This window comes from Notechis scutatus, chromosome 4 (assembly GCF_049901735.1).
Source record: "Notechis scutatus isolate UNSWTSFEM ecotype Mainland chromosome 4, rNotScu1.2, whole genome shotgun sequence".
Taxonomy (NCBI): Eukaryota; Metazoa; Chordata; class Lepidosauria; order Squamata; family Elapidae; genus Notechis; species Notechis scutatus.
In genome coordinates this window covers 124,255,628-124,280,300 of record NC_142012.1, presented here as the reverse complement: position 1 = coordinate 124,280,300, position 24,673 = coordinate 124,255,628, and the positions used below count along the sequence as shown (strand labels likewise).

Genomic DNA, 24,673 nt, shown 5'->3' with positions numbered 1-24,673 from the left:
AGGGATTAGATGGTGACCACTACACAAGCCTGATGTTGCTAATGGGTGTTTGCTACTTCACCCCTTACAATCATCTGACCTGCTGACAGGATAGTCAGCAAAGCATGTCAGATTTCATACATCTGGAAACTGCTATAGGTTGAGCACTCACTTATCACTCTCCCATACATAGGCTGACAATGAGATGGAAGGCCATTTGATGGGAGTCACGCAGAATAAAGTGGTATATGTTGGTACATGGTTAAGAATGCAAATGAAGAGCTGAGCTGTCCAAATGAGTCCCAAGGGAAGTAGTAGTAGAGCGAAGGGAACCCGAGGACATGAATGCAAGCTTTAGCAAGAAAAGATCTCAAAAGAAAGGGCCTCCCCACTCTAAAAAACCCAGGAAGGAGTGAGCATGCTCAGCAGCCTCAACCTAGAACACTGTTCTAGAACTTCTAGATGGAATAGTAAATGAGGAAGAGGAAAAAAAGGGTCTTATGTGGAAGGGAATATAACTGGGATTCTGAATGTGATGCAACATTTTTCCTTCTGAAATAATGTAAATGTGCTGCAGTTAAAGGTTGACAAGAATAAAGCAATGGGATATATTCTGCATTGGCATCCGTGGGTAAACAATCTGTTTTAAACACTGGAAAAAAAGCCCTTTGTGGGTAGATTTTCATTTAACGCTGCAAAGCAGAAATATTCTTCCACCGCTTAAAAGGAAGGGTGGGGACTGATAACACAGAATCATGTGAAAAATGGCCAGGCGAGCCGAGTGGAAGATGTAATTATACCAAAAGATATCAGAAGTTAATTATTTCTTTAAACGCTTGACTGGAAGCCCTCTTAATTTCAGCATCCTGCAAATGTTGGCAAAGGCTGTGATTATCCAGCTGGGGGAGGTTGGGATGATCTGCACTGCTGAGAAACACGAGAACCGATGCTCCAGTCTGGATCAGGTCGTTTTCTGCTTGGTTGCAGGTAAAGGGTCTCAAGATTTTGAGTTCATGTTAATATGTGCATTGTACGCCACCTTTTCTGCCACTTAGTTAAAGTCATCCTTAGGGCTTTCTCTGTCCCTTGAAAACAGCCTTCCTTCAGGTTGTGTGCGCTGGCTGTAAAATCTAGAGCTGAACGGAGCTGAAAGAGAAGGGTCCCAAGTCAAGGAAAGCCCGGGTGTGGGGGTACCTAAAGTGCCTTTGAGAATATACTTTCCTCGTCATTTCACATTTCCAAAGGGCGAAAGGTGATATGAGGTCTTGGAAAGATACAATAGATACAAACTCAAAGTTAACCGCACCAAACTTGATTGCAGGAAATACGACTTCAGCAATAGAGTGGTCAATGTCTGGAATACTCTACCCGACTCTGTAGTTTCTTCCCCAAACCTCAAAAAACTTTAACCTTAGACTGTCTACTATTGACCTCACCCCTTTCCTAAGAGGTCTGTAGGGGCGTGCATAAGTACACCAACGTGCCTACCGTCCCTGTCCTATTGTTTCTCTTATTCTTCTTTTATTTTTCTTATATGTATCCATTTCATGTATTCACAACTATGTATACACTTATACTTATTATCTTGTAAACAATTGGCAAATCAAATAAATAAATAAATAAAAATAAAAATAAAAAATAAATAAATAAAGAGATTCGTTAATTATCTATTCATGATTATTACTATGTAATGCTGGGAGGGGCGAAAGGTGTTTTCAAAATGCTCTGTATCAGGTATCAAACTGATTTGGTGGACTTGATGTGAGACCAAACTGATTTGGTGGACTCGAGCTGGAAAGCAACTCTGCTTTGGATTATGTCACAAATAACTTTCGGACTGTTTTCCTGGGACACCGCGTTGTGGTGAAGCACAATAACACGGAAAGATTTAAGCAACAACTCTCCCCTCTCTCTGCACTACTGACTTGTGCATTCGGGACGGTTTCCGGGCACTCCCCCTCCCTCCTCTTCCCCGCCTTCCTGAAAGCTCGTAGGACCTCCCCTGTTTCTTCTCCCGAAAGTGCGATCCGAAATGCAAAGTTCAGTACGTGTAAGATGGCAAGCAGGCACGGTCGCCGCCTGGGCCCGATTGGCGTTTGCCGGATTTTGGCGGGCTGCAGGGCAAGCCATTCGCGGCCTGCAGCCTCGTTGAAGCGGGAGTACGATGCTGTCGTGATCGGGGCAGGTGAGCCTCAAAGGAATGAAGCCCATTTAACACATAGGGGAGCGAAGGAGGCTCCCCATGGCCAGAAATAGAGATGGCCCACTACCCAGCTAGACTTGCCTTGGTTTGGGGTGTCTATCTTGGCGTCAAGAGTCTTATTGACATGCAAAGATGAAGTTTCAAACTAGAAACTAATGTAGCCCTTTAAAAAGTAAAGCTTCCTGGGAGCATCTTCTGAAATTTCCTTGACAATAGTATGAACTTAGTTTGCCAATGTTGCCTTCTAGGATGTTTTTCTACTTCCCAGATATTTTCTAACAGTGTCCCAACCAAGTGCTGTTGCTTGCCAATATTGCATATTTATCTGTATCGCCCTTTAGGTATAGCATCTAAGCAGCCTTGGCTGATCTCAATTAAGCAGAGTTACGTTGGGACTAGATTGGAATGTCAAAAAGTCACCTCATTATAGTTGCTAAGAAAAGTCTTTGAAAGGGTTAATGCAATCATAAAAATCAAGTGTAGTTTGGAGACTTACTTTAATTGTGTGCCAAACATACCACCAGGGATCGGCAGCCTCTGAGCAGTGTTTCTCCAGCATGCTGGGTGGGGAATTCTGGGAGTAAAATCCACGTCTTAAAATCACCAAGACTGAGAAGCACTGGTATAGATATTGCAAAATTATAATTCCCAGCATCTTCACCCTGACCCTGCTGGCTGGGGGTGGCTAGGCATGGCAATTCACTTGCATCTGCAGCCCTTACTGCTGATTTTAAATGTTTTCCTATAACCCGTTCTTAATTGTACTATAAATTATAACTTTTCAAACAATTCTTTTTTTGTTGAGGAGCCTTTCAGGGTTGAGAAAGGTGTCAAAAATGCTTGCATAAATAAAATATGTGCACCTATATAAAAAGAAGCATATGATGTAGTTTTTTATTCTGGAATATCTCTTTACAGGACACAATGGACTAGTGGCTGTAAGTACTGAGGTTGATGAGAAGAGGTGACACCTTTCATCTGAAATCATCTAGAACAGGTCCCAGGTGCTTAATCTGTACTTGGGGAGAATCTGTTCTTTGCTGGGGATATTTGGCCTGACTATTATGAGGGTTCTGCAACAGGGATTCTGGGAAAGCAGCAGGTGGGACTATTCAGGACTAAGTTAATCCTCACTGCATCCCCAGGCTGCTTATCTGCAAAAGGGAGGGTTGAAAACAGTAGTGTTGGAGAGAAGATATATTGTGGGAGGCGCTGCAGTCACTGAAGAAATCATCCCAGGTAAGAGTTAAACTGATCCAGTCCTTCCCTTTCCCAAGCATATAAACTGCTCCTTGGTACACCTGATCTCCACTATTCTGCAGGCTTTCACTTCTCCAGAGCCTCTTACTTGCTCAGTCTGCTGAGACCCCAGATTTATACTGAGCTGGAGCTGAAGGTATGGATTGTGCTTTGGCTAGCACTAGGAAATGCTTGGTATGGTTTGATTCCCCCCCCTCCCAAATTGCGCTTGTCATTCCCCGAAATCTGTTATATTCTGATCCCAGATCTGGTATGTGGTGGGTACCATTGACTGGGGACCCTTATTTGTGCCTTCTCTGCTGCCTTATGGAACATTCTTCTTTAGATTAGCCTTTTGATATTTATTTGTTTTATTTTATATTTGTAAAATTTATTGGCAGCCTCAATGTAGCTGGGAGGCTTACGATCATAAAAGAAAACTATATAAACTAAAAACATCAAAAGCCAAACACTGCAGCCCAATTAAAAGATGGGGAGGGCGGGAGCAGTATGGAGGTGCGGGTGTAGGATTTGCTGTTAATCTATCAACCACCTCCATTGTGATGCTCCCCCCATTGGAGCCCCAAGCTAACTGGCAGAGCCAGGTCTTTAGGCTCTTACGGAAGGTCAGGAGGGTTGGAGCGAAGGACAACACACACTGTTCCAGAGGTCAGGTGCAATGGCAGAGTGAAGAGAAGGCCCTTTTCCTGGACCCCGCCAGCCTGAATATTTGGGCTGACAGGGTCTGCATCATGCCTCCTCAGCTGGCATGGGTGGGGCAGGCCAATCCCAGTGGGATGAGATGGCCATTCTGGAAGTCCCTCAAGTTTTGACTATGTTATCAGGCCTGGGGCTCGCAGGCCACTGGAACTTTCTCAGATGGCTCCATTATTGAAGCGGCCATTTTCCTCTTCCCGCTCCTGTTGTTTATATTTTTACTTCTATGATATTTGTTAATAAGATTTTTTATACTGGACATTTTTGTTTTTATTTATTGTTTTATCTGACTGTTGTTTGCTGCCCAGAGTGCCTTCTGTGAAATGGGTGTGTGTATAATATATATAAAATAGATAAATACGATTAATATTTCAATAATCAAGGAAGCAAATTCTTGAAATCAGAAAGTAACAGATAATAGGTTTAGAAAGGTGAGCCTCTTCATGTTGAGTTTACCAGGAATTAAGTTCCACTATATATTTGATGAAGTTTACTCCACATATAAATGTATTTAAAAAAACAGCCTAAATTAGCTGGTGGCCATTTGTACAATGGTTAGTGGTGCAAAGCGATCATTCTTCTATTGTATGCCAGGAAAGAGTCATTCTGGGACCATTGTATAACATACACTTTGGCATAGTCTCCTATATATCTGAGCACTGTACACAAATCTCCCTATTGCATGTGTGTGATAATTCTGTCTTGCAGAAACATGGCTTAAAAGTGCTTCCACGTGACCCATATTCCTTCACTCCGATCCTGGAGGACAGCCAGGGTGAAAAAGTTCCTCGCTCGCTGTTGCTGGGGAACAACATGGCTGAGACACAGAAACAGATCGCTCAGTTCTCCCTAAAGGATGCCCAGGTATTTGGGGAGGGCTGATCTTGGAGGCAGAGGGGAAAGGAGCATAGAACATATCACAGTCATGTGATATAAGAAATACAAGAAGGTACCTAAATATTAGTGAGTGCTTGGGGTGTTGATCTGTAAGAAAAGGCTCGCTCTAGAAATGAGCTGAATCGTTTCCCTTCCTTACTTTTGCAGGCTTTTCCCAAGTATGAGGAGTTCATGAACCGCTTGGTGACAGCCATCGACCCTCTACTTGATATCTGTCCAATGGATGTAGCTGCACTCACCCAGGGCTCCTTGCGCCAGCGATTCAGGGCCTTGGTGGGGTTGAGAGCCCTGTACCGTGCGGGTGAGAGACAGATGGCCCGCCATTTGTGATACACACCCAGATTTCTCTTCAGTGGCTGTTGTGTTGAATTATGTAGATGATTAGAAACTCACCCAATCACATAGACTTTATACTTGAACGAGCTCTACACCTGTGCTTCGCTATGAAACTATGTGATTGGGCTTAGTTTTGGGGCAGGAAAATAAGGGGGAAAAATTGTGCCTCTGCCTACCAGCATCCATCGTTATTCATCTGGCTAGTGTCCTGTCAGTGTGTGAGAGAGTTGAGGGCTGTTTGGAAGCTGAAACAGTATTTGCTGTGTGAGCAAGGAGACAGCAAGGAGCCTGGGCATGGCTTAGCTCAACTGTTCTGTACTAAAGCTGGTTCAGTTTCTGAAACTGAAACTGAAAATCCTCTGCTTGTGTTTTGCATTTGGAACACTTCAGGTGGAGAGGGGGAGTAAAACCAGGGGTGGGATTCTACCGGTTCGCACCTATATGCTAGAACTGGTTGTTAACATTCTAAGCAGTCCAGAGAACCAGTTGTTAGAAGAAATTACTGGCCTAATCCTGTAAGGAAGGCAGGAAGGAAACATTCTGGTGTTGCTTACAGAAACTGCCTCTCCGTTAACCCTTATTACATTCTTGGCAGGACTAGACTTCCTGTCTCAGGAACTTCTCTGGAGTTTTTTTCGCTTCCTTTGCTGGTACTTTGCTTGTGTGGAGTGACCATTCAAAGTTACAATGGCACTGAAAAAAGTGACTTATGACCATTTTTCACACTTACGACTGTTGCAGCATCCCCACAGTCATGAGAGGCCAGGAGAGGTGTGCCTCGATGTGAGTGATGTTGAGTTGGCCACACCCAGCCAGTCACATGACCACCAAGCCATGCCCACCAACTTAGCCACACCCACAGAACTGGTTGTTAAAAAATTTGAATCCCACCCCTGAGTAAAACTTCTTAGCATCAGAGCGTGTTAATAATAATATACAAAATACTAATGCTCTGATGGTCATTTCGAAAAATCCTTTCTTAGTGAGTACCTAGAAGCCAAGAGGAACATACATGACAAATTTCAAGTTTGTAGGCTTTATGGTTCTGGAGATTTTGTGATGATGCGTGAATGGTCTTTCACTTTTATATATACAGGTGAAACTCGAAAAATTAGAATATCGTGCAAAAGTTCATTTATGTCAGTAATGCAACTTAAAAGGTGAAACTAATATGTGAGATAGACTCATTACATGCAAAGCAAGATAGTTCAAGCCATGATTTGTCATAATTGTGATGATTATGGCTTACAGCTCATGAAAACCCCAAATCCACAATCAGAAAATTAGAATATGACATGCAATCAATAAAACAAGGATTGTACATAGAAAACATTGTATAAGCATAAGCATGCATATGTACTCAGTACTTGGTTTGGGCCCCTCTTGCAGCAATTACTGCCTCAATGCTGCGTGGCATAGAAGCTATCAGCCTGTGGCACTTCTGAGGTGTTATGGAAGACCAGGATGCTTCAATAGCGGCCTTCAGCTCTTCTGCGTTGTTCGGTCTCATGTCTCTCATCTTTCTCTTGGCAATGCCCCATAGATTCTCTATGGGGTTCAGGTCAGGCGAGTTTGCTGGCCAATCAAGCACAGTAATCCCACGGTCATTGAACCAGGTTTTGATGCTTTTGGCAGTGTGGGCAGGTGCCAAGTCCTGCTGGAAAATGAAGTCAGCATCCCCATAAAGCTCGTCTGCGGAAGGAAGCATGAAGTGCTCCAAAATCTCCTGGTAGATGGCTGTGTTGACCCTGGACTTAATGAAGCACAGTGGACCAACACCAGCAGATGCCATGGCTCCCCAAATCAACACAGACTGTGGAAACTTCACACTGGACTTCAAGCATCTTGCAGCGTGTGCCTCTCCATTCTTCCTCCAGACTCTGGGTCCTTGGTTTCCAAATGAGATACAAAAGTTGCTCTCATCAGAAAAGAGGACTTTGGACCACTGAGCAACAGACCAGTTCTTTTTTTCTTTAGCCCAGGTAAAACGCTTCTGACGTTTGTTGTTCAGGAGCGGCTTGACAAGAGGAATACAACATTTGAAGCCCATGTCCAGGATCCGTCTGTATGTGGTGGCTCTTGATGCACTGACTCCAGCCTCAATCCACTCCTTGTGAAAGTCCCCTACACTTTTGAATGGCATTTCCTGACAATCCTTTCCTGGCTGCGGTCATCCCTGCTGCTTGTGCACCTTTTTCTTCCACACTTTTCCCTTCCACATAACTTTCTATTAATGTGCTTTGATACAGCACTTTGGGAACATCCAACTTCTTTTGCAATTACCTTTTGAGGCTTTCCCTCCTTATGGAGGGTGTCAATGATAGTTTTCTGCACAACTGTCAGGTCAGCAGTCTTTTCCATGATTGTGATTCCTACTGAACCAGACTGAGAGACCATTTAAAGGCTCATGAACCCTTTGCAGGTGTTATGGTTTAATTAGCTGATTAGAGTGGGACACTTTGAGCCTAGAATATTGCACCTTTTCACAATATTCTAATTTTCTGAGATTGTGGATTTGGAGTTTTCATGAACTGTAAGCCATAATCATCACAATTATGACACATCACAGCTTGAACTATCTTGCTTTGCATGTAATGAGTCTATCTCACATATTAGTTTCACCTTTTAAGTTGCATTGCTGAAATAAATGAACTTTTGCACAATATTCTAATTTTTCGAGTTTCACCTGTATAGAAGATTAACATTCTGTCCTCTTAGTTTGATGCAAGGTAAGAAGGAATAACTGGAATCCCAAGGCCAAATATAAACCCTTGAGTTCTTTTTTGCAGCCCTTAAAGAAATTCTGATCATGTTTACTAAAATTTGGCATCCAGTTTTCAATTTCGAGAAGGAAACACGTGGACACTAGCATTGGCCTTAAAATAAAACCTAGCCTCGCCTACATGTGTAACCTTATCTAGCCCAAAAGCATTTTAACAAAAAATTACTTGTTTCTATTTTGGAACAAGAAAACAACCTTAAAGCCCTTGGCCTACATTGGCTGATAAATTGAGGGCTGCACCCATTTGCACACTTAGTTTTATGACTATGCTAGATTAGTTAAGATTACTTTGCATCTTCCCTGAATTTGATTCTTGAAATCAACATTTGCATAAATTGAAAATTGGCCCTAACATAACATCTGGAGGAGTTTGTAAAGGTGTTTTGCCGAAGTGGTGCTAACCAAGAAATGTGAAAACTTGAAAGTGTTTAAGCAGCACGCATGACATATCAGCTGTGCATGAACAGCAGTGGAAGATGAGAGAGAGAAAGAGAGGGACAGAGAGGGAGGGAGGAGAGCAGTTTCCCTGGGGTGATCTTTTATTGGGGATCTTCTGCAGCTGTAAGTCTGTTTTTGTGTGGGATGGTTTCCCTTTTTCTATATTTGAAAGGCATGAATCACCTTATTTGTTTATTTTCTATAGCTGTCCATCTCAAACAAGTGACTGAGGGGTGGGGAGCAAACAATAACCTTGTTTTCTTCTTGCCAGGATTTGCTTTGGGAAAACAACTTCCACAGTATTATGAGGTTCTCACAGCTCCCATTTCCAAGGTGAATGGCACTGGTCAACCTTAACTAGGAGGATTGTTTGCCCAGCTTTTTAATTGTATAACTGTATTATCTCCCTAATTCAGTAGGTGCTCAATAATATGTTTTGGATGACTTTAATTTGAATTGTCAGAGGGCCCTAGGTTTAGCCTAGAACCTGTGGGTCAGAGGGAGGCAATGAGAATGAACAGGGGTCCCAACCCTGGTCCGGTTCATGGAGCTCCTACCAGGCTTGGTTTTTTGGGCACTCCCTTGCTTGTAGATTTTGGATTTCCGGTTGAGGGGAGGGGGGGTGGAAAAAAGAAGGGGGGGGGGGGAGGGGGGGGGATGGGGGGGGGGGACAAAAAGGGGGGGGACCACTGACTAGAAGTTAGATTCCTTCAGGAGTTCCATACAAGGCTTGTTTTTCATTCTCTTCTTGTAGATTTTGGATTTCTGGTTTGAATCAGAGCCTTTAAAAGCAACATTGGCCACAGATGCAGTGATTGGTGCCATGGCTGGTCCACACACACCAGGCAGTGGGTAATAATATTGTTCTTGATTCTTATTGCTGTTTTCCAACTTAACCTGTCCCTCCTATCTCTACACATACCATTTCTTTCATCCTTTCGTATTAATCCTTAGCTTTTATACCTTGTTGGCAATCAACAGGACTCTATATACCAGCATTGCTGGACACAAGGAAAATAGCTAGTAAGTTATAGCAAGCATCATTACATTTTAATTCTATAATACTCTACATTTTTGTAAGCTCTTGGGAAGTGAAGTGTTATGATTGCAATGTGCACAATTACTGTAATGCATACAGTTATAAAGACTTAAGTTGTATCTGAGGCAAAAGACTTGCATTGAAAAAGGTATACAGAAAGTCTGAAATAAATTCAAGCTGCTGGCCAGCATCTACATTAAAAATAAAATTGCAGCCTTCCTAATATTACTTGGCAGGCTCTAATTTTTGGCCTTTCTCATAGGTATGTTCTGTTGCACCATGTCATGGGAGGAGTAGAGGGGCGTAAGGGTGCCTGGCATTATGTGTCTGGTGGCATGGGGGCACTTTCCGGGTGCTTGGCTCGTGCTGCAACTGCACTTGGGGCTGAGATCTTTACTGACAAGGTGAGTAGATTTATCAAATCTTGATCTGAGGAGTGCCAAAAACGCCTCCAGGAAAGAGGACCCTGACAAAGAACAGTGGAACAAGAAAAGAGGCAGCAAATGCAGTTGTTTGCTGTTATGTGGGGAACTGGGTTCTGTTTGATCCATAAGGCAAGACACAGATATGCAAACGTTGGTTTCTTTATGGAGGGGACAGCCTGAAATTGGGATCCCTTCTACCACCAGATTAAGTGGGCAGTTTTTACTAATCATGAGAACCCATACTTACATGCTGATTATTTTGTTTTTCTTCCTAGGCAGTTTCCCAGATTCTCCTGAGTTCTGATAAAAAGGTTCAAGGAGTTTGTCTCCAGGATGGAACTGAAGTGAAGAGCCGCTTGGTGCTGTCCAATGCATCTTCACATCATACCTTTTTGGAGCTGACTCCACAAGTATGTTTAGCTTTCTGACGAAACAGGGGAGGACTTGTTAGAGAGCCATCACCATGACCCTTATTTTTTTTTCTTTCTCTTAAAAACCAGGATGCCTAGAACTTACACCAAATATTTAATGGATTTATTTGCATTCTAGTTCTGGATAAGCAATATGCATCTCTTGTTACAAGGACCCAGAAGAAAGCAGGGACTATAATTTGATTAGAAGAGAACTGGACTATGGATTCTGAGAGTTTCTTCAATTGATATAAGAGAAAGACTGATAGTGTTTGGAAAGAGGGGAGAAGTCTGAGCCATGTGCTCCCAGGATCATTTTCTCCATCTTCTTCCATTAGAATTCCAAGTAATGCCTGGCCAATGTAAAGAGAGCCACAAGAATCTTAAGGAAGTTTCTTCTAGCTCTATTGTTGTGTGTTGATTAACACTTTTTTTTTCAGAACAGCGGATTGCTTTGATATTAAACACTGAACCTTCAAATGTATTGCATTCCAGAAATGGACACTGACTAGTATCCGGCATAAAGTCATTATTCTGTCAATAAACTGCTCTATCTGAGGTCTGGGTACTAAATGAGATCCCCTTTAGTGTACTTAATTCATTTATATCTGAAATAATGGTCCTGTACATACAAAGTATGTGATAGGGCACTTTATCATGACTCTTGATCAACTGCTACCATTGGGACAGTTGTCATACTGTATCCATCTAAATCTGAATTCTTGGCAACTGCATACCCAAAGGGGGTAAGTGGCTGTGAGTGCCAATCACATATGCATTCTTTACATAATACAGATATATGAAGAATGAGAAAAGCGAGTTTGGGCAGTTAAACTCCAAACTATTTTCCAGTTTGCTTCAAAACCAAGCATCTGTGTTTCTTCTTTCTAGGAGGATCTGCCCTTGGAGTTTGTACAAAGAATCTCACAGTTTGACACACGTTCTCCAGTCACCAAGATCAATGGTGAGGACTGTAAGGCAGTGAATAGGTGAGAAGCTTCCATGTAAAAGTTCTTAGTGGTACAATAACTTCCATGGTCCTGGGCACAACAGGCAGAGTTCTCCCTATCTAATACTGGGTAAATTTAATAGGGCCAACTGAAACATTACAGAACGGATAACAAATTTCCGTTCTTCAGACTGGATAGACAAAAGACATGGGGTGAAGAAGAGAAAAAGCAAAAAAAAAATTTTTTATATATCTTTTGTTCTTCCAACTCAATTGCTCAGATAATTGGAGGTCTATTTTTATTTGCCTCCCCCCCCCTCCAACTTTAGGGGGCTGGTGATTTAAAGAATGTTGGCAAAGTGGGAACCAATGGCTCTCAAGATAGACAGAACAATTTGTAAACACTGATTAGATGTCCCAATCTCAAAGCAGAAAAGAAAGCAGCAAATTTTTTGTAGACTTGAGAAGGTAGGAGCAAAAGGCCTAGAATTTAAATCCTAAAATAGAAATTATATAGGGCCTGATTTCTGTTGTAGTAGGTGGGTGTTCTGTATAAGCATGGCTTCCATTTTATCTGCAATAAAACGACTTACCAATCTATGTTCTGTTGTGAACAAATTCCTGAATGCTGTGTTAAGTAACTGGATAACTGAAATTTATTGCCCAGTGTTGTTTATAACATCTTTTACTGCCCATATCCCCAGTGGCTGTGGATCGGTTGCCGAGTTTTCTGGCAGTCTTAAACACTACCAGCAACAACCCCTTGCCTCACCATCAATGCTCCATCCATCTCAATTGTGAAAACACTCATGCCTTGCAAGAGGCTTTTGAAGATGCTTGCAATGGGAGGCCCTCTAGAAGGTATGATGAGCAATTGTCAGTGGCTTCAATAGAGTAGGGAATGGAGCACCCCACCCCACCTCCCAAAAACCCATGGATATTTCCAGTTATGTTAGATTCCAGTTCCTATAATTCCCAGCCAACATGGCAAAGACTGGTGGTTGAGAATTATGTAAACTGAGGTCCTCTTAGCTTTGAGGGAGACAACTTTATAATCTACCTTTTCCTACCCTGTCAAGTAATGGTAATGGCTACAGAAGAGAATGAAGTCAACTCAATTCTAATGTATGAAATTCTTCTTTAATGCATATTTAAAACTGTTATGGTTGGACCTGCTCCCAGCTATCCTTTTAGGTAGCCTTCCTAGTACTCAACCTGGCAGTGTCCTGCCGTTAAACTTAACTATTTTCTTACACTTGAGAGCACAGACTTCAACTGTTAACACAAATTTCACATCTCCAGAGTTTCTAATCTAAAATCCTTACCATGATCTAATCCTGGTCTAATGAGCGAAAGCTCATTTTGTAGCAAAATAAATATTGTCAGATTCTTTTCTGGTAAAAATTATATGATTGTGAATTTCATATGAATCTACACAGTTTCATTAGCTATTTTAGACACTGCAACATCTGTCAGGCTTTTGTTCCTGTTATGAATGTAGTGCAGAAATTCTAATTTAGATGCACATTCTGCATTGCTGGTTTGATCTTCCAGTGCCATCTCTTTACAACAACAAAGAGTTTGTGGTGTTTCCCATCCCTCAGTATGATCATTTATTCAACAGTTTTAAGCGCACAATACCATTTAAAATCCAGAATAGTAATTCACCTTGACACTCAATCTGTGCTTTGTGTAGAAAGGAAATTAACAGCCCAATTATATGCTTGTTTACTCACTAGAATTAAGTTCATGAAATTACTGAGGCCAACTCCCAAATAAATTATATGCGGAATTGCATTTTTAGGTTATAGTCTATTATTTCAATCCCATAATAAATAAAATTGGAATATTAGGCCCTATGCTGGAAATCATATACTCCAGATAAGATGGTATCTGTTATCTATAATGAAAACTGCCTTTTTCAAATTTGTATCTTCTTGGTTTTACGAGAATAGCAAACGGGAACCAGAACCAACAAAATGTGGATGGTGCTCTTGACCAATCTTTTCTGTTTAATCTGCCATCTGTCCCATTTCCTTCTGGTTTCCCCTCCTATTGGTCAGAAGCGCTGAATTTGCTATAGTATTCGCTAGGAATGGATGCTCTTTTTTTTTGCCATGTTGCTGAATTTCAATTCCCAGCAACCCCAACCAGTCTGATTAAAGATGATGCTGGAAGTTGACATTCTGTAAGAACTGGAGTGCTACTTCTTGTTCACTCCCTGGATTTATGTGTATTGTTTTCAGCGAGTTTTTGCAAAGTCAGTACATATTATGAAACAAGTAGGACTTTGTCCTGTCACGTTAACCAGACTTTAGGCCTTCTCAAAAGATTTGTTTCAAGGCTTGGGCTATCTTCTTGGCTTGGCGCCAAGTACCTCATTTAGTTCCTTTCTTTTACAAGCGGTTGGCAGGATTGTATTACGGCAAGTCTAGCGTGTTGGTATAAAACTGAGGCATGATGTAAGCAGCCACAAAAAGAGAACTATCAGCCAGTGACTCTGAGGATTGCCTTCTTTCTTGTTATTTAGGCCCATGGTTGAGATGTGCATTCCATCGGTCTTGGATCCTACCCTGGCTCCCCCAGGCTGCCATGTGATTTCACTTTTTACCCAATACACCCCCTATTTGCTTGCTGGAGAAAAACAGTGGGACTCCCGTGACCGTGAGGACTATGCCAATCGAGGTACAGCCGATTTCTAAACCCTGGCAGGGAGTAATCTTGGTATAAAGAGCAAATCTTGCATTTACCTAAGGAGCATCTTCCACGTGCAAGAATATCTCCCCTTTTCTACTCATGCATGCCTTATCACTATATCCTTGACAAAATGTTAATTCCCTTACTCTTTAAGAAGGATTTATTGCTCTCAGTTGCTGTTTCAGTACACAGAGGTAACCTCTGAGGACAGCCATGTGCATTCCTGATGATGAACAGGAAAAGTTCTTGGAATGAACAGGAACCTAGGAGCAACTGAAGCATGATTTAATCACAAAGCATCCATACTTTTATGTTCTTGAAAGTTTGCATTCCAACCTGTCTAAAAGGTAGATGTTGGGGTGGGGGGTCACCTAGATAAATCATGATTGATTTGCGTTGAACCAAGAAACAAATATTTTATTCTATTCAGCCAATGACAAGACTGCCTCATACTGTATCAGACCATGGATCCAACTGTTTTAAGTGTCTTCAACAGTAACTAGGAGGAGATTCCAAGATTAATGTCCATTTCAACCTGGACATGCCAGAGATTAATGTTGGAAAATTCTGTTCTATTCCTGACTTACGGTCCTTACCAGATGCCTTCTCTGTTTGTAGTATTTGACAGTGTTGAAGCGTATGCACCTGGGTTCAAGGCATCTATCATTGGCATAGATGTTTTAACACCTCCAGACCTTGAGAAGATCTTTGGCTTACCTGGTGGGGTATGTATTTCCAGAAAATCACACCCACTGCCCATCAATTTAAGAGACAATATAGCTTGATCCTTACACAATAACCTTGACTAAAATCCACCCCACCCATTCTCTGAAGGCTTCTTTGACAAATTATCATATGGAAATGTTTTTATCGTTCCTGACTGTACAGTGGTCTTGGAAATCTATCCTATATGCTATTCTTAGAATCTGAATGCCACAGGGTAGCCATTCCCTGTCTTTAAACTGGGAAATAGACAAGGACCCCTGTCTCTTCAGCATCTTGACACAGCCTCTGACTTTCAGAATATATTCCATGGAGCCATGTCTTTGGATCAGTTATATTTTGCCCGACCAGTGCCAGCTTACTCCAGTTACCAGTCTCCAATCCAAGGCCTATATCTCTGTGGAAGCAGTGCTCATCCTGGTATGTCTGGGAGGGGTAGGGTGATTGGTATATGCAAGGCTGCAGTATAATCCTAGAAGGGACTGCTAGTTGGTTTGAAAGAGTTAGGGGTCATTTGTTCAGGCCAGCCTGTCAATCACAAATATTTCTAAGAGTATTGCCACATTTTACTTTTCTGTTGTAGTCAAGTCTCTTTCTTTCTTCAGTACCTCAATTTTCTTCCTTAGGAGGAGGTGTGATGGGAGCAGTAGGACGCAATGCTGCTAGAGTCGCATTGGAGGGTTTCAAGAGTCTGTGAACCAATAGGATGATTTACTGCATTGTCTCAAAAAGAGAAAAATCTGGGCATTCTCCAAACTCGCCTTTGAAACAAATTCGGGGCACTGTTTTACTAGCATCCTCTCAAATTTTTTCATCACAAATTACTCAGTAATTACGATAACTACGATACGTTTCTCCTGGAGTAGTATGGTCATCAAGCAAGTAACAGCCACTGCTCTTTTATGTGGGAACACAATGGCTGAGCTTTTCTGGCAAATCTGTTTCGACTTTATAAACAACTAACATGCTTCCCATGTTGTTGTATTTAACCGGGAGTTTGTCCCTTGTTCCACAACGTATTCGTCTTCTTTGGATCCTTGAAGGGATGCACAATGCTATAGTTCTCCTATAGTTAGAGAGGCGCTTAGAGCCATGAGGGAAGGAGAGTAGGGGGTAGTTTTCCACGGGGTTAGTTTTCTCTCTGGCCGAGCAAGCCAATTATACGGAGGTTCGTTTAATTCAGATTGCCTTGAACTGCTCTTTAGCAATTTCTTTTCTTCCAAAACTCCCAGCTGTGCTGTTTATCTTGCTTTTTTGCTTCTTGACCTGTGAAAATACAGCCATTCTGAAATGCTGCTCCTGAGAACCACTTTATAACCTAGAGGATGAGTCATGCTTTCCAGAAGATCAAAACCAAGGCCAGGTTGTTACAAAAATCCCCTCAGCGGAGGAGGGTTAAGGAGAGTCTGCTGCCATTCATGTCATCTAACCTTGTGCTCCCCATCCAAAGCCAGATACGCCTGACTGAGCCAACGTCCCAAAGAGTCATATTTCTCACTAGCAAAAAGCAGCTGCTTGCAAACACCTCTCTGCAATCTGACTGCAAATCCAGGCAGGAAGTGGCCAGAAGCCAGCTGCCCTTGCTGATTCGGCCTCTGTTGGATTTTCTGCACCAGCTAATCTCAGTCACAAAGCATGGGAGCCAGAATACTTGGCTGCTATGCGTTCCATTCCATTGAACTCAAGTGGGAATAAATCAGTTTAAATCTAATACTCCACCTTAGTTTTACACATGGATTGCAAGCAAAATGTGTTGACACAATGAGGAATATCAGTACCTCCCCTCCCTTATGTGATGGATGAATTTCCCATGAGGAACTGATGATAAAATCATTGCCTACTAGAAAATACCCAGAAATTAATAAAGGGTTTGGAAAATTCCTTCCTTTCCACAATCGTCTTTCGTAAATACTGTAATGTTTCTCTTGTTTTATGGGAGCATATCAGTTACTGGCTGCTGGATTCAAAGTGAGCACAGACAATGCTGGTTGTGGGGTATGTGGCTGGGGGTTGCCAATGGACTCGCACTATTCTTTCTCAACTGCAGTTTATGAGCAACAGCCATTCATCTTGATGTGGCTTCCTTAGGAATTGGCACAAAAATCGACTGAAATAAATGGAAGTTGTATGCGGCAGTAGCTGGCAGATTTTTCCAAGGAAAAGGAAATTGTCAAAGGCTGACAAGATTGTTCTGTAAAGCCACATAATTTCAGAGACATCATACAAAATGATGAAATATCAACTTTATTCTTAGGAAACAGGAAATAGGCTACATAAATAATAGAGCCTTCTACTTCCCAAACATTGCCAACCCCAAATATCCGGACTCGGTTGTAATGCAACCCAGGGCAACTACTCCCTGTATTATCACCACTGCTGGTTCACATTGGGAATATTTCCTTGTTAAATCTAAGTTCCCCCCACCATCCTGGGCATCGCAGTAGCTGCAGTTACAGGAATTGGTGCAGGAACAAATATGGTTCATAGTAATGTGAGTTTGTAAATATTCATTTATATGAACATTGTAAAGGGCCCCATTTTATATCACATCCCATGGGAATCATCTTGTGTGGCATCTGGGTAAGAGTGAGTGCTTTAGCACAGGGGTCACCAACCTTTTGGACCTCAGGGACCACCAAACTCATAATCTTAAATCCCGCAGACCAGAGACACTGGGAAAACCCCCCAAAAAGTCTGCAGGAAAATTCCCCATCCCGTTTTCCTATCGATCATTATTTATTTGGAATTGCAGGATACTGTCTCCAGCTTCTTGGGGAGGGGGGGGGGGGAGAGAGACTTGGCTTCATTCAAGGAAAGCAGCAGAAGCAGCGGAAGTCTTTATTTCTCTTCCCCAAACTCTGCCAGAAATGAGTCTGGGAAACTTGTCGTGCTGGTGCAGCCTCTTGGAGCAGGATGCCTTGCAGGGTCCCAAAGACTCATTTCTGGCGGAGTTTGAGGGAGAGAAAGAAAGACTTCTGCTGCTTTCCTTACATGCAGCCAAAAGCAGAAGAAAAGTGGAAAGAAGCAGCCCGGTGGCCATGTGGCGTGCATGGGGCGAGTGGGGCAAGTTCCCCCCCGCTGCCCTTTCCTCCCTCCACTCACTATCTCGTATTCACAATGCAAGCGATGCAAGCCTTGCGTTCCCGCACAGCCTGGATTAATTGCTTTGGGGGGGGTGTGCTTTGGGAGTAACACTTCTCTGCGGACCACCAAAATTTTCTTGTGGACCACCAGTGGTCCCTGGGCACTGGTTGACGACCACTGCTAACAGATGAACTTTTCAGAACTGAATTGAACCCAGAACAAACAGCACAGTAGAAAGAATTAAATAAAAGCTGGGCTTCACTTTTCTGCTTAGTTTAACCAGAGTTAATTGAATAAACTAAAAGTGGATGGATTCACACAACTTATATGGCACAGCTTCTAAGGTCATTCAGCCTGAAAGCTCATCACTGCTTCACAAGTTACTGTATTTCATCATAACCCAACAGACCACACAGTCTATGCAACTCCTTTCTTGGCTAGACCAAAGATGGCCACTAGAGGGAAGCATTGCTGCTTAAATTTAGGGGGTTTAAAAGAGCAAGGGCAGAGTAGCTCTATTCTAATGCAGTTGTATAGCCTTACTAAGGCAGCTATGTTTTTCATTTGTTGGTGTCACATTCACTTTTTGCACAGCTGTTTTGGTACTTCTGATAGTATCTGGCAGTGCTGGATCCATTGCACCTACTTGCAACACAGTGTCTAATAATGATGGACATATGAGATTTGGCCTAGCCTGAAGCTAAAACATGGGTCATCTCATCTGCCATCACCTCTTTTCCATAAACAGAAAATGCTAATAATGGAAACATTTATAATGGATAATAATAGTTGGTGCTGATGTCCCAAGGAAAAGCAAAATCGTTTTCAGTACATTTCCCAGAAAATACATGTTTACATAGACTAAGCCATGAGTTGACTGATGGCTTAGTAATTACATAACTAGTTAGTGCAGAGTATGATAAACCCTGAGTCATGATTTATAAAGCACAGCAATGTTTGAATTCATTGTCTAAATATATTTTCCTTTTGCCTTCAGTGTCAACCTATGAAGATGAAAATCTTAATATACTAAAGAAATATACACCAGATTTAAGTGTCATCCTCCACTTCTGGAAGTTACTCTCCAGGGTTTCTGGCAGAGAACATCTTTTTCATGATCTTTGACTTGATACCTTTATCTTAGAGATATCAAGAGCTGAATCCAGAACTTCCACACCAAGTTTATTTTTGAGCTATGATCTCTCTTGCTGCTCTTGCCATAAATAGCACTGGCATAAGAGAGGACTAGAACAGGCTTGTGCAAGTCAGTTTCATCAAGACATGGAGACAGACCTCAGTACTTTATTAAGGTATTTCATTTTGCCCTACCTGCCATTGGCATTCCAGGAGAGGGAGAGATGCTGTAATCACATAAACATGGAACTTTCTATTTGCATTGAGCACCCTGAGGCAAATATATGTCATACTTGTATCAGTGTTGCTATTTTGATGACATGGTTTGTTGCATATGTTAAACTGCATTTGCTGACTGCTGGAAAGGCTGAAAAAGGCAGCCACAGCAATGCAAAGCACACACTGCAGGAGGTTTGCCTCCCTTTAGAAACAAAAAGGCCATGCTGTTTTCTGAAGAAGCTCTTAAGATGGTAGCTGACAGCAGCAATTATTTCCCTGTGCCGTGCCTTCCCTTCCAAATCAGACTGGGTGATGGAACTTGCTGCTGTGTTTGTACAACATGCTTAACGAGGTCAGTTAAAGCTTTAAATAACTGCATTTGCACATCATGTAAAAGATGGCAAATTTTAACCTTGGTTAGGCTTCCTTGTGGCTTAACATGCTATGTAAATCCAGCCACTTTGGGTAGTTTATATATTGCGCCAAGTTACAAAATGAATTCACCAATCTGAGTGAGGTTCATGAGTGCAGCCAGAATTCCCTGATCATGTCACTCAGCAGGTTGAAAACAGCAGGCTTTTCCTGATTTTTCATCCCTTTGTGTATTTCTCAAGTCTTATTTGCACGTCCCATTTAGAGGCAGGGGGAGGGCAGTCTCTTTCACCAGGGGCAATGAATAAAAATTAAAAACAGCAGCAGTTCATTTACTACACGCACCTGAGAATATCCGTATTGTTATCTGCCAGGTTTCTTCCAATCTCAAGAGATTGTCCTGGCATTCTGTTTCAGGTTGAAGGGTTTCTCGTGTTTGACCTCCTCTGATTGCAGTGATGGTGGCAGAGGAGAGTCACAGGGTTAGCACATAAACTTTTAACATTATCCAGAAATGCTTCATGGATAGATGGATATGAATACAGATGGACTCTTATGCAGCTTTTCCGGTTGAGAAGTAAGAAGCAGGGGCTCAAAAGGTTAGAAGTTTTCTTACCCCCAGCTTCTGTTAGGAAGAAAATTAGTCTGAAGGGAGGAACTGGAGCCACAATCTATGACAAAAAGCAGGGTGAAACTTCAGCCTTTAATGAAAAACGCTTGAAAATTTCAATATTACTCTGAGATGGTGTGTGGTTTCTAATGGAAGAGAACACTTTCCGAGCTACCTCTCACACTGCCAAACAGCAGCCCAACCTGCTGCCAGAAAGGATGCAAAAGAAAAGGCAGTTAGCAATACCACTTGACTTATATACCGCTTCACAGTGCTTTACAAGCCCTAAGGGGTTTTAGAATCAGCAGATTAGAGGAACATATGGAGGAATTAATGTATAATTAAGGAAAAAGGGGAGAGATTGTAGTTTTTTTTTTAAATGTTCAAGCAGGATCTTTCAGGAAGTCCATAACCAATAAATGAAAGTCTTCCTTTATACAGCACAATAAAACTCTGGGACTCACAGCAATTAGATCTGGTATTGGCTGCTAATATATATTGTGCTCAAGGGGGACACATTGCCAGAGGATTGGGTTACTAATCCGAAAGGGCATTAGGGAATTCTGGGAGTTGAAGTCCAGACATCTTAAAGTTACCCCATTTGGGAAATACTGCAGCTTTGGAGAGCAGAGTGAGAGGCAGCGTAGGATATGCTGAGCCCTTCTTGGCTTCTGGCCCCGGGGCTCTTTCGGCCCCATCGCGCCTCTCAGCCTCTGCCAATTTCCCCTTCGTCGACTGGAAGGACGGGCGCCCCACCCCACCTGCGCAAGCGGCCCACCATCGCCCCCTCAGCTTTCCTCGCTGGTGCTGCGGCGTCGGCGGCGTAAACAAAGGGCTCCCACACCTTGGCTCGGCCTGGAAGCCACTTCCGCCGTGTGATGCTTCGCCCCATCGCCCCCGCCGCTGGAACTCCCACCAGCCCTTAAATAAAAGCTTCCCTGGAGCGAGGTGCTGCACCTGAGACAGCTATATAAATATTGACGGGCTGAGAATAGCTCCCGCCTGAGCTGTTTTTAGCGCCCCAGGCTTAACCGCAGGATGCATCCCGAGCCGAGGGGCCGACACGTGCTCGCCCTGGGCCCGGCGCTCGGAAGGCGGAGGAGCGCCTGCTCCTCTCCGCATTGCCACGTCGGCCGGGCGAATGGCCCCTGGGTCCAGGCGATCGCTTCAGGGCAGCCTCCCGCCCCCGCATTCCGGGACCGCGCAGAAGAACGGAGAGAGGCTGGAAAGCGGTGCTGGCCTGGAGGAAAGGAAGGGCGGCCTCGCCCGTCGGCGTCTCCCGCCTGCCTGGAAGAACGAAGGCCAGCTTTAATCTCTGTGTCGACGTTTCCGAGCGGGGGACCGTCCAGGAGCAGACCTTTCTCCCCTTAAAAGCCTGAGAGGGGTCGCCATGCGTGGCGTAATTGAGCCAGTGAAAAAAAATCTCATGAGGCGGGAGGGAATCTCTTGACCCTCCCAATGGGTCTTCCCAGCTTGTTTGGAGGGCCTAGCTGGGGAGCGCAGCCGAATCAACCCTGGCGACCGATGAGATGACAGATGTCGCAGCCAGGTCGCCCTTCTGCAGAACATTTGGCAAAGAGCGATGTGGGGAGGGAGGAGGCCCGTTTATACCCTGCCTGAAAAATTAAGTGGACCAAGTCAGTGGGGTGGCAGAACTCCATAGGTTACTTAGGCCCCAAGATATTTCCTTTGCATGGGCATTGTTGGTCCAGGCGTGTCTGCTCTTGATGAATGGGATGAATGGGATGAATGAGAAGCAAACCTGGCTTGGTTTGGGGTGTGGAGAGGAAGCAAGATTTTGTTTTCTTCATAATGCTTTGATGTTCCTCTTGACCAAATGAAGAGTTTCCTGCTGCTGCACCATAATTCTTATTTATAATCACCTTCATCCCCCAACCAAATATGTATAGTTTGAGAACAAGATGCTATAAGATATGCATGGATCTCTAAGACATGAAAAAGAACCTTCCACTTTTCCAGAAAAGGATGTCCTTTTAAGTTAAGTGAATACAGATAACAGAAACAATCAGAGTTGGAAGGGACCTTGTAGGTCATCTTGTCCAACCCGCCCAAGCGGGAGACCCTACACCATTTCTGACAAATGGCAGTCCAACCTCTTCTTGAAGGTCTCAAGTGATGGCGCTCCCACAACTTCCGAGGGAAACTTCTGTTCCGTTGGTTGATTGTTCTGTCAGAAAGTTTCTCCTTATTTCCAGGTTAAATCTCTCCTTGTTCAGTTTCCATCCATTATTTCTTGTCTGGCCTACAGGAAAATAGCTTGAGCCCTCCTCTCTGTGGCAGCCCCTCAAATACTGGAAGACCGCTATCATGTCTCCCCTGGTCCTTCTCTTCACTAGACTAGCCAAGCCCAGTTCCTGTAACTGTTCTTCATATGTTTTAGTATCCAGTCCCCTAATCATCCTGGTTGCTCTTCTCTGCACTTTTTCTAGAGTCTCAACATCTTTTTTATAATGTGATGACCAAAACTGGATGCAGTACTCTAGGTGTGGTCTTATTAAGGCTTTATAGAGTGGTATTAGTACCTCCCTTGATCTTGATTGTGTCCCTCTGTTAATACAACTTAGGATCGCATTAGCTTTTTTGGCTGCTGCTGCATACACCTGAACCAAGAAATTATTTTGGTCCCTACTTGTACTTGATAGTCATTCCTTGATAACAATCATTCTCACGCATCCCTACCACATTGCTTTCATCTTGTTCCCCAGTCCACCAGTGAGGCAGGCTTCAGTCCATCTTCCTCAAGATGTGTTTTTTACAATTCTCCAGTTGTGACATGGAAGCAAAGTAAGGTGAATAGTAGAACAAGTGATAAAGAGCTTGTTATCCAGATTGATGCAAGTGCATCCCTTTTCTGCTAGCTTCATGATCAGAGTTTTATGCCAATCACTCCCTGGACACAAAACACGAAGCCTACTTAATATGCTGCTGCTACCCAAATAATATAACATGAAATGGTGTAACAGACTGGAATAGGAAGTGTGAAATGCTGCCCTCCCTATTTTCCCCCTCCTGCATTCCCTTCCAGAACAAAAAAGGAATGGTTACTATGTAAAAAAAGGGAGAGAAGGGGGAGATAAATTTCAAATGTGATAATTCCCTTACAACCACTGCCAACAACTTGACTCCATTTGTGATACTTGGTTTGTTTTTCTAATTTTGTTATGACACAATGGAGCTTAGGAGGGAGCAGCAGATGATACCGTCTGGAGATCCTGGCAAAATCCTGGTGCTGGACCCAGCCAATTTCTGCTGTAGGGCCCCGGGTGGCAGATGTTTTTTCCTGTGTTGATGGCATATTGAAAAGGAGGATGGCAAAGCTGGAGGATTCAGCCATCACTATTGCCTAGCCTGCATTGCATATACATAATCAGGACGTTATTTGGAATAATAAACATTAGAGCCAGGATGGGGATCAGCAGTGGGATATAATTTTATGCTGGATTTATGCTAGAGATTCAAGGATGGATGGAAAGCAATTTAACTCAGCACTGGGCAAAATTCCTCTCATTCTAAGAGGAGAAAAAAATGTTATACAAACGTGCCTTCTTATAACATTGAATATAATCTTATTTCAGCATTTTTCCTATCTCTGAAATTAATTGTATGCACAAGTAAACTAAAGTATGTATAATTTTAGGGTTTTTTTTATATTCCCAAATAAACATCTTTATTTATACTATTCCCCTTGTTTATTCAAAAAGTCTAACTTTTTGGACATAAGATCAGGAAAAATATGGCCAAGACTTGAAAGACTTTGGATCAAATCTACAATTATTGTCAAAGCTCTCAATGTAATATTGGACCAGTTACTTTCACTTATAGTCTAACTTGTCTCTGAATTTTGGGGGGACAGAGGGAGAATTGAGCATTGAATTCCTTGAATTACAACCCAATGGATACTGTTTGCATTCCTCGATTTTTTTTCCAAATTTAACTATAACTAAGTTACTAACTTAATTGTGCTAACTCAGCACAGGAATTCTGAGGACTACAGCCCCATTTGAAAGATGCCAATTTGGATAAGGTTGTGTTAAACACATTTTATTTGGATAAATAAGTGATGAAGTGAAAGCAGTTATGGTACATTAAAGTGTCATTTTGAACTTGATTAATCTACTCTATTTTTTCCATGCCTCAAATCACACCTAGAGGTTGAGCCTTTGATTATAAGAAATGTGCTGGCTCAGTTCGATCAGGACAGGGAACCATAATATTTACAGATCTCCATGCGCTGGTTTGCCCTGGCAGATCTCTCCAGAGTTGACACTGTAGCCTGAAAACAAGTTGACCTTCCAGGGTTCTTGGGAAGGTAACAGCTCTTCTCACAATTAAGTCTGCCCTATCGTTCATAATTTGCCTGCTCTGGGTCATAGCAGTACATTTGGAAAAACCTGGTACT

At 42.7% G+C, this 24,673-nt stretch overlaps 1 protein-coding gene across 1 annotated transcript; it reads left to right on the top strand.

Moving 5' to 3' along the window:
* The first annotated feature begins 1,977 nt into the window (after nt 1–1,977).
* PYROXD2 (pyridine nucleotide-disulphide oxidoreductase domain 2) lies at nt 1,978–16,715 on the top strand. The gene is made up of 16 exons (XM_026676523.2): nt 1,978–2,164; nt 3,101–3,120; nt 3,328–3,421; nt 3,505–3,578; nt 4,847–5,002; nt 5,183–5,336; nt 8,863–8,924; nt 9,346–9,443; nt 9,893–10,034; nt 10,331–10,465; nt 11,357–11,429; nt 12,119–12,275; nt 13,945–14,099; nt 14,730–14,836; nt 15,134–15,254; nt 15,461–16,715. The coding sequence occupies exons 1-16, from the start codon at nt 2,035–2,037 to the stop codon at nt 15,529–15,531; spliced, it is 1,749 nt and encodes a 582-aa protein (XP_026532308.1). The 5' UTR covers nt 1,978–2,034; the 3' UTR covers nt 15,532–16,715.
* The last annotated feature ends 7,958 nt before the right edge of the window (nt 16,716–24,673 follow it).